The 11,002-nt window shown below is 34.6% G+C and overlaps 1 protein-coding gene across 1 annotated transcript; it reads left to right on the forward strand.

The window, feature by feature from the left end:
• The first annotated feature begins 7,011 nt into the window (after positions 1-7,011).
• LOC133316535 (RGG repeats nuclear RNA binding protein A-like) lies at positions 7,012-11,002 on the forward strand. Its single transcript, XM_061518287.1, has 7 exons — positions 7,012-7,519; positions 8,302-8,623; positions 8,706-8,771; positions 8,901-9,033; positions 9,449-9,604; positions 9,708-9,764; positions 10,644-11,002. Exons 1-7 carry the CDS (start codon positions 7,306-7,308, stop codon positions 10,821-10,823), a joined length of 1,128 nt encoding a protein of 375 aa, XP_061374271.1. The 5' UTR covers positions 7,012-7,305; the 3' UTR covers positions 10,824-11,002.

Raw genomic sequence — 11,002 nt, forward strand, 5'->3', positions numbered from 1 at the left:
GGAACTGAAATCAAATTGACTTTGAAGTCAGGAACATATAAGACATCTACCAATCTTAGTGTATCAGTTATATCAACAATTCCACTGAACTTGGCTATAATTTGGTGACCATCTGGTAGATTCATGGATAAAGGAGCTATCTCATGCAAAGATGAGAAACTGGATTATTGGAAACAGATGTGGTCAGTGGCATCTGTATCCAAAATCCAGTCATGGAATGGTTTACCTGCTAAGTATGGTGTTTCTACTGTCATGGCAGAAGCTTGCGCCAAGTTAGTCGAATGATGATCTGCTCCTGTGCTAGAATTCAACAATCTTAGTAGTTGTTGATGTTGTTCAACAGTGAAGATTGCACTGTGTTCTGTTTGTGAATTGTTTTCTTGAGTAGCAGCAAAGTTTGTTGTCCTTTTTGACTTGTAACCAGGAGGAAATCCATGCTTGAAATAGCAGCTCTCAATTGTATAGTTTGTCATTTTGTAATGAGTACAATAACGTCCCTTTCCTTTTGCATTGTTACTTCCTTTGTTAAAATTAGCTTTTCCTTTTCCTATGTTTGTAGCATTCTTGGATGCAAATACATAGGTGAAAGCTCGAGTAGTTTCTGAAGCATCAGTATGAACTGGACCACTCAACTTTCTTTCTTGTTGTATTATCATGGAAAAAGCTTTGTTAACGGCAGGAAGTGGATCGAATAACATGATTTGGGAGCTAATATGTTCATATTGATCATTTAGTCCCTTAAGAAACCTAATTACACGGTCTCTTTCTCTGATCTTACACATGCTATTATAACCACCACAAGAGCATGGTACTTGACATGTGCATCTTAGAAAAGGAATCAGATTGTCTATTTCATCCCATAGGATCTTCAATTCAGTGAAATATTGAGCTACTGTTCTGTCTCCTTGTTCTAGTTTGCAAAATATCATCTTGAAAATATGAAATGCAGAATATATCAGCCTGAGAGAATTGTTCCTTGAGGTCATTCCAAGCATCTTCTGCATAATCGATCCATAAAATTGATTGTGCAATGGAATCATCAATCGATCTTTGGATCCAGCCTAAGACCGTATTGTTGCATCGTTCCCAATCTGAGTAGCTTTCATCAGATCTTGGAGGAATCTTCATGGAGCCATCTACGAAAAACAATTTATTCTTTGAACTGAGAGCCATCCTCATAGCTCGTGACCAGGAGTGATAATTGGAGCCTGACGTGCGCTGTCGAACCCACTCAAATTACCGAGCTTTAGGTTTGTAGTGATAGGGCAACTCGGATCGTCTCCCAAAGAACCTGCTAGAAATCAGAAACGCTCTTGTGAAATAGATATAAAGGGAAGGGGGATTTTGTTGATTTGAAATTTAAATAAAACAGATTTGAAAAAGAGATTTAAAAATCAGAATTATAAAGCAATCAACCTAAGGAATCAGGATTCATTAATTTATTTCGTCATTGGATAAAAAGATATAATTATCAATTCGTGATTAACCCCAATCGAATTAGGAATCCTCAAATTTAATTGGAACCCTCTCTAGACTATCGCCTAGAGTTTGGTTGAATACAATATCTCAACTATGCGATTCCAGTAGTTTTGATCTGTTCAACTTATGTTCATCGGGTAAATTAATCTGACCATTAAATCTAATGATCAATTTTCCCTTAGAGAATGCAATCGCATTATTCAGTTTGAATATCTACAATCGCATGATATTCAATCTGAATTGGGAAAAAAATGAAATTGGATTAAAAAGTTAAAAACATACCATCTGAAATAAATTAACGAACCTTTAACCTTAGATTGATTAAAGGTGTTTAGCCTAGCATCGCGAGGTTAAACATAATTCAAATTAAATAGCATAAAAGAAGAAGAAGAAGAAAATGAAAAGAAAAGTGCAGAATTTCGTTAAAGAAAACTGAAAACAATTGTTCAATTCCAAAATCTGAATGCCGAAGGGTTTCCTAACATTTCCCTTAAATAACCCACATTTAGAACGGGTTAGGGTTTCACCACTTCGGCCCATACATAAAATAAAAACTGAATAAAATAAAATAAAACATTAAAACATGGCCTTAGGCCCTAAACACATTGGGTTCTAATTAACTTACAAGTCAAAATGTCAAAATAAAATTTTAGCAAAAACACGTCATCTTGGGCTCAGGTTTCGACCATCTTCCCATCCGAATTAGGCTTCATTAGCTGAAATAGCGATTGCATCCCTTTTTGTTAGCTGAAAAACGCAACAAGAACGGAGTTAATCGGACATCATTAGAGTGAGATATGGACAAAATACGAAAGTAGTGTAAATCTGGAAAAATCTGACGAAACTCAATTAAACCCAATAAAAATCTAGAATTATGATTTGACCCAAAATACCTTTATCTTTATTTAATTCAAATAAATTGTGGTGGTGAAACCAGTATGGTGGATGGACTTTCATTAGGATGAAGATAAAGAGGATTTCGTGGATTGTTTAGGAAATCAGGTGGTTGGATCTGGTTTTCTTTTGCATTATGCATCTGGTTGGAGTTTTGGTTTGGATCTTGGTTTTCAGTTTCACTTGAATTCTCCATGGACGATCGTGAATGATCCATGAGAAGACTCAGAGTATGTACAGCGAAAAACAGTGGATACCAGAGCCAGGAAGCTATGATACCATCTAAACAATGAAGAACACAATGAACATTCTAGAGAGAATAGGGACAAAGAGGAGGAACAGAAGGAGAAAACAACATGCATCAATTCATTACTTAAATACGGTTATTACAACTCAGGGGTTTTTATATACAACTCAATAACTAAGCTAACTAACTTTTAACAGAACATGGTTTAACAACTAATCATGCCACATCATTATTTACATTGTTTACATATTACATGAATGACACAATAACACCAATATATTTTGGGAATGCTAGACTGAATAAAACAAGGAATGAGCAGTGTTTAAGAGGGGTTGATGTTTTCGCTCCACAACACCGTTTTGTTGCGGGCATTCAACGCATATGGCTTGATGAATTATTCCTCTGGAGTTGTAGAATTCTGTCAAGAGAAATTCTGGTCCGTTATCTGTTTGAACTGTTTTGACAATGCCATAAAATTGAGTTTCCACTAAAAAAATGAAGTTACGTTGGTAGGAACATGTTTTAGCTTTTGATTTCATTGGTATTACCCAAGTAAACCTAGAATGATCATCTACAACTGTTAAAAAATATCAAAGACCATGGATTAATTGAGGGTGTCGCATGGGGACCCCATATATCAGCATGCAATAGATCAAAAGCTTTTAAAGATTTAGAAACACTGAGAGGAAAGACAAGACGTTTTTGTTTAGAGTAATGACATACATCACTAAAGTCAACTTGGTCTTTACAAGAAATGAAATGACAATACTTTGACATGTTATGTAAAATAGATTGAGAGCAATGTTCAAGTCGTTGATGCCAGATTGTAGAATTGACCACCATGCTCTTATAGCATAGCATTTATTGGAATCTGTTGAGATATATAAAACCATTAATGTAGCCTCACCTAACAGCTTAAATTTTTGGTTGAATTGGTTTTTTACATGATATCAGAGCCTCGGTGTACCGGGTTCGATCCTCACCATCCCTCACTTTCTTTCTAGTGAAATTTCTTTCTTCACATAGGTGGGCCTGTGCATTGTCCACAAGCCTAGTGGGCTCTCGTGTGAGGGGACATGTTGAGATATATAAAATCATTAATATAGCCTCTCCTAACAGCTTAAGCTTAAGCTTTTGGGTTGAATTGATTCTTTACAGAATCTTTATTCTTGATAGAATTTCCAGTTGTGTAATTGAGGATGAACAAACCATTATAGAGGTCGTTTGTTTAAGCTTTTAGAAAAAGTAACTTTTATCACTTCCTTATTTTAAAAGTACTTTTTACAAAAGTTAAAGCTATTTATATTTTTATAAAAATATTTAGATTTTGAAAAAAAAATTTAGCTTTTGACTTCTGCTTTTCTTAGAAATTAAAATTTTTAGCTTCTGAAAAAAAGTAGGTTTTTGGCTTTTTTTGTGACTTCTCCTTTTTTTTAAAAGCAGACATCCAAACGAACTAAAAACGAGAAGTGCTTTTTTTCTTGAAAAAAAGCAACTTTTGAAGAAGAAAAAACTCATTCGAACGGGCCATATGTAGGTTAGCAGAACCAATCGTCTTCCCATTGATATTCTGCATAATATAACAGGTTAATGAGCGAAAATTTACGTGACAATCAGATTCACCAAGAAGCTTTGCTATGAATATCAAATTAACACGAAAACAAGGTACATAAAGAACATTAGACAATTTAAGTAAGGGAGAAGAAGAACGATTGGTAGAATTCTGATTTTCTTGAGCCATGTTGAATTGAGACACAGCACCACAATGCTGAAGCAAGAAGAAGAAGGATCGAAGATGAATACTAGAGCCTTAATGGTCTGATACCGTCAAAGTAGAGAGAAGAAATTGATATATAGTGAAAACTAAAAACTTCATTCTTGATTAACTAATTGTTCTGATACATAATACAGGTATATAAGCATATGCTAATGTGGCAGCTAATAAATAGGCCTAAAACAGGAGGGAATAAAGCCCAATTGAGATGACCAACAGATATATGCCAGCTAAGCTAAAGTGCTAACTAAAATAACTGATTACACAACAATTGAACTACTTGTATGAAAGACTAGCTGACAAAAGATAAAACTAAGCTTTACTATGTACTGTAAGATAGGGAGAGCGTGCTACTTTGAGCAAATCATACCCATCAATCAAATACCTGAAATATGAATGCTTCCTTAGCTATACAACATGATTCGTATCGTTATTTTCCTTTGTTCATCTTCTCAAGACCGTGGCCCGTTTGTATTCACTTTTTAAAAAAGTCTTTTTTTATCACTTTCTTATTTTAAAAGTACTTTTTATAAAAGTTACAGCTATTTAGATTTTTAGAAAAATATTTGATTTTTGAAAAAAATATTTGACTTTTGACTTCTACTTTTTTTATAAGCTAAAATTTTTAGATTTTGAAAAAAGTAAATTTTTGACTTTTTTTATAACTTCTGTTTTTTTAAAAAACAAACATACAAACAGACTTTTTTCGAGAAGTGCTTTTTTTCCTTAAAAAAAAAGCTTTTGAAGAAAAAAAAAACTCATCCAAAGAGACTTTATATCTATATTCATATCACAGGAACAAGCTCGGGTATAGGTTCCCAATACAGTGTAAATTCCTTAACACATTCTACTTACTTGAATAAAAATGGAAAGTGATAGAACAAGGGTGTTTCGGAGTGAAGCTGAAAGATGAATGAACGTTGACTGAATGAACGAGGATAGATTAGATTCTTGTTCCTCCTTATAATTAATTTTTTCTCTCTTCATCTTTGACTTAATCTCAACCATTCACTTTGAGGCTTATCTGATGGTCCATAAATTTTTTAGTTATTTTGCAAGGGCTTTTTAGTCTTTTCCTTCTTCAATGGTGATCCCTGTCCATGTGCATCTTCTATTAATTCCGCTTGCAAACTCATAAAAGACTCTATTTTAATAATAGTTATGTTTATCTTATTTTATACGAGATAAATAACTTTCATACATATAGGAAAATGTATTGAGTTTTATTATTCTTTTTTTTCTCTTCTCTTACCTGTAGGTCGCACTTATAATTTTATCTCTACAATATGAAATAACTTTTTTCCTACGACATAAAAAAAATATTTCCTTTTTAGTAATTCACATGTTTTAGCTTTTAAGCCAAACTAACTCAAAATTAACACACAGAAACCATATTCAAGCTTTTTGTCATGATCTATATTGTCACCATAGCATGTTGTTACACATTCTTCAGCATTTAACACCTAATTATGTATGAAAATAACTTTTTAAGTCACCAAAACATAGTAGATTATATCATCTAACTCTACTTTAAGAGAGTTAACAATAAATTTTCCATATTATTAGTAACATGCACTCATCCTAATTAATATTTTTACTATTGTCTAAGTTCTTGCTTAATCAAAGATGATACGCGGTACGAACATAATTCACAATTAAACGAGATGGCATTATGCTATAATATTTTTGATTATACAAATATTGAACAACCAAGAAGCATAATATATGTCGACATGATATAATAAGTAAACAATTAAGAAAAAAAAAAAATATAAAAATACTAATCAAATAAAATATTCTTAATCCACCATCATAAAGATTAAAGTAACAAATCCTGTTATGTTTATTTTTTTAAGAAGACCCTGTCGTGTAAAAAAAATAATGATCATAATTTTAACAGTAAAGCTCTTTTTTTTTTTGGAGTTACTCAACCTTAATTATCTCTTTGAGACGAGTTGGCTCCTTCCGGTATCCCCACGAGCTTCGACTCTTTGAGCCAGCTATGAGACTAATCCGGAGTGCGGGGAACAGTGATGGCGATTCAGCCCCCTCCCCAAGAATACATTCAGCGGGAATCGAACACATATCCAACCCCACTAACTCAGCGCCAAGTTACCAACTGAGCTGCACCCATTGGGTCAGTAGAGCTCTTTTTGTTCCTAACAAAAAAAACACGATTCTCGTTTTATTCCTTCACAAAAAAAAAAAATCCATATTAGTTATTTTTTAGGAATTAAATTGGGTCTTCATTGAATTTATGAGAAATCACAATTTCAAAGAATTAAAATTGTAAAGAGATCAAAAATTGACTTTTTTTCATAAGGGACAAAAGTGGAAATCATATTTTGTTGTTACGGACCAAAATAAGCTTTGAAAAAATTTATAAAATAAAAAAAGTATCATTTTAATCAATGATCATTAAGATATATTACATAACGTGATCACATTTAAAAAAATAGAAAATCCATCTCCTTAAAACCCTAGTGTAATATTGAGTAAACAAAAGAGACTAATGTTGAACAAAATAAGAAGAAAATAATAATAAAATAATTGCATAGGCCGCATTTCACGAACTTCTATCTATGTGAGCAAACAAACAACACACTACTATACCAAGAAAGTCCCAGAAACAAAAAACACAAATAAATAAACATATTTGGAGATTAGGTTGAGATTGTTCTGTCTATTCTCTTTTCTCTCTCCTATTGCGGCTAGGGTTTTTCCTTTCACTCTTCTTCTTCACTTACTTACCCTTCATCGTTTTCGTTCTCTTCGTTCGTGCGATTCTCTGTCTTGTTTGTTTTTTATTTGACACGATGGAGTCGTTGTGGAGTTAAGGTTTTTTGTGTGTCTGTTAAGAAGAGGAACGAGTGGTTTGGTTGAGGTTTTGTGTCGGTGGTTGTGTTTGGAAATGGCGACGATGAACCCTTTTGATTTGTTGGGCGATGATGTTGAGGATCCGTCGCAGTTGATCGCGGCTGAGCAGCTGAAGGCTGCGGCGGCGGCGGCAGCGGCGGTGCCGAAGAAGGGTCAGGAGCAGGGTAAACCGGGAACACGTGCCGGTCCGGTTCAGCAGAACAAACCGGCTCAGTTGCCATCGAAGCCGGCTCCTCCGTCTCAGGCTGGTCAGATTCTCATTTGGAGAAGTTTTGTTTGTGTGTGTGTGTGTGTGTTTTGGGTCATAAAAATTGTGGCTTTTTGTTTATGGGTTTTAAAATTGGATTTGTCTGGTTTTGGATTCTTGTTGTTTTTGTTTATTACTGTTGACATGTGTTCACTTGATGCTGGTGTGTTGTTTTGGACTTTTTTAGATATACTAACTAATGTGTTTAACGAGTTATTGCTTTTTTTATAGTGTATGAGTAATTCTTAATGGTAGTGTATTAGGGATTATTGGGAATCTACATATGCGGTTGAATTTTGAACATACTTTGATTATCTTCTGTGTGTTTTGATGCATACAATGTTAGTGTTTGACTTTAGTCTCAAAAGGAACTAAATGCAATTTGTTTTTTTATAGTGATAAACGGTCTTGTCTAAGTTTGCCTGTAAGCTTGTGGATTCTTTGTTGTATCATGCGTTGGATTTTCTTACTGAAAGCTGTGAAGGACTTTAATAAGTTGCAGTTCAAACGTATGCTTCAGTAAGAAATTTGTTCAAATGCATCCCTTCAATTATTTATATTCCTATCCGTCTCTTGTTATTGTTTGCAGTGTGGAAGGTATCACCAGAATTGAAAGTCGATTTGTTTCTGATGACTTTATTAGTCTATTATTCTTTTTGTGTCAGTTGAGTAAATATGTCATTATTTTTTCTCTACTATCTTGATTCCTGAATGGCTACTGTATTCATGATGATCCTTGCGATGTTTTTCTCATCCGTTTATATTTTATTGTTGTATTGATAGTGCGGGATGCGAAAAATGAAACTTCTCGTGGCGGTCGTGGTGGTGGCCGAGGAGGTGGACGTGGTTTTGGGCGTGGTAGAGGTGGCAGTGGCTTTGGTCGTGACTTTTCCAGTGACGAGAACTCATTCCCTGCAAGTGGAGCCCCTCCTAATCAAGGTGCATTTGAAGAAGGAGATGCTGGGAAATCCTCAGAAAGACGCGGTTATGGTGGACCTCGTGGGCCTTATCGTGGCGGTCGTCGTGGAGGCTTCAGCAATGGTGAAGTTGATGAAGAAGGTCGCCCACGAAGAACATTTGAACGCCGGAGTGGGACTGGACGAGGGTAAAACTCTTACTAAATTATAACTAATAATTTCTTCAACCTTTGTTTCTATCAATATTTACATCAATTGTTCTATTTACAGAAATGAAGTCAAACGTGAAGGCTCTGGACGAGGGAACTGGGGAACTCAGTCTGATGAAATTGCTCAGTAAGAAATTTGGTTGTCATGATTTTAATAATAATAAACAGAGCATGATTTCAGTAGAAGATTTTCTTGCTTTTGATTCGTAGTTGTTTATATGTTCTTTCCTTTTCTTTTGATATTGAATTTCCTTAGGGTGACTGATGAAGTGGCGAATGAAACTGAGAAGAATTTGGGTGATGAGAAGCCTGCAGACGAGAAAGATGCAGCAGATGGAAACAAGGAAAGTCCTGCTAATGAAACTGAAGAAAAGGAGCCCGAGGATAAGGTGAATGGCCAGCTCAATTAAAGCTTTCTCCATTTATTCTGAATCTGCTGCTGCATCTTCTAAATTTTCTGCTTTTCATAATCAGGAGACAACCTGAAGATATGTGTCTTAGGAATGAATGATAAATCATTCAAATTTGGCTTGGTTTGTCTGTTAAGTGAATCTCACTAATTGTATGGGTTGCTTTATTTTCTTAAAAGGATGTCTCACTCTGTTTCTTTTTCTTGATTATGAATTAATGTTTCCATCCAATGTTGGCTTACCTTTTGATGCGTTTGCAAGTGTTAGGACTTGGTACTTGGGTGCATTTATTTTTCTTGCTCATATGCTTTCTGATTTTAGTGTTATATTTGAAATTTAAATTCTATTGGCTGTTGTTCATCCATTGTTAAACACTGTTTATATTGTGTGACAGGAGATGACACTGGAAGAATATGAGAAACTGATGGAAGAGAAAAGGAAGGCCCTACAGGCACTCAAGACTGAAGAGAGAAAAGTAGATATTAAGGAGTTTGAATCCATGCAGCCACTATCAAACAAGAAAGAAAATGTTGATATCTTCATTAAATTGGTGATGGTTTTTTGCCCCTCTTCTTTTTGAATTTGTGGTTCATATTATATATTATATTAGTGATGCTTAAAGATATCTTTTGACACTTTTATTTCCTTTCCAGGGATCTGATAAGGATAAGCGCAAAGATGCTTTTGAGAAGGAGGAGAAATCCAAGAAGGTGTGATTTAGTGGCATTTGTTTGTCTTTTTTATTAGTTTGCATTAAGCTCCATCAGGGATCATTTTCTTCTGCTCAACTATCTAAATTACCTGCCTCCAATACTTACCGTTTGAAAGGTTATCAGTTGCTTCTAGTCTAACTTTACCAGTTTTGGTTGCCTAATGAACAGCATTTTCATAACTTTTTCATTCCAAATCATCAAATTTGAGGTGTAATATCTTTATGAACTTATTTTGGCGATTTAACAGTATTTGGAAGATGCCACAATAGTTGATTATAAAAAGTGAGGAAAAACATGTTGCAGTTATTGTGAAACATTAAAATTGGTTTATTAACTTTTCTATTCTTTAAGCAAACCGTAGTTTTCCTATCTATTTTATAAGTGCCTTGACATGGACATCATGTTCTGTCTTTTTCCTACTTGCTGATATCCATGATCCATATTGCTTTTTCTTGTGTTATTGTTGTGGCAGTTTTAGACAGTTGTTTATAGTGAACAGGTTCTTATACCATTACCCACATATCAATTGTTTTGTTTTTCTAAATCCAAATGTTATAATTACATGACCGCGTCATGTTTTTGTTTTTAGATGATAATTTGTTTATTTGTACCACTGCTTTTACTTTTATTGTTTTTCTTGCTAGCTTTATGCGCGATATGTGTTTACTATATTCCTTGATAATCACTTCACTCTGGAGTTGGTTCTGATGTCACTAGAAGAAATTCTTATCATTTTCTCTCGTTTTATCCATTCACCTAAATATATTCTGTGTTGAGATTGGCTCTGTTAAGACTATTATCCATCATTTTCTTTGCTTATTTGCTTGCTTTTTCTCCTAACTAGTTCGTTTCATTTATTGGACTTCATATTCTCAGGCTGTCAGTATTAATGATTTTCTGAAGCCTGCTGAAGGGGAAAGGTACTCTTACCCGGGTGGACGTGGCCGCGGACGTGGCCGTGGTTCTAGAGGAGGTTATAGTGGAAATGCAACCAGCCATGTGTCTGCTCCATCAATTGAGGATCCTGGGCAATTTCCAACTTTGGGGGGCAAGTGAGATTTTTGAGAACCCTTCTGACATTTCCCTGTCCTTTTTTTTATTTTTATTTTTTTTTCAATTTTGGGTTCTATGATTTGAACTTAAGCAGGGAAAGAACTGTGGTAATTGGACTTCCTGAATTAGAGGGGTTATTTAACTTTTTATGCCTTAAAATTGTAAATTTAGGTTGTTCTTCA

Source organism: Gastrolobium bilobum, unplaced genomic scaffold (genome assembly GCF_033153095.1).
Source record: "Gastrolobium bilobum isolate Gb01-03AN ecotype WA unplaced genomic scaffold, APGP_CSIRO_Gbil_v1 utg2361, whole genome shotgun sequence".
Taxonomy (NCBI): Eukaryota; Viridiplantae; Streptophyta; class Magnoliopsida; order Fabales; family Fabaceae; genus Gastrolobium; species Gastrolobium bilobum.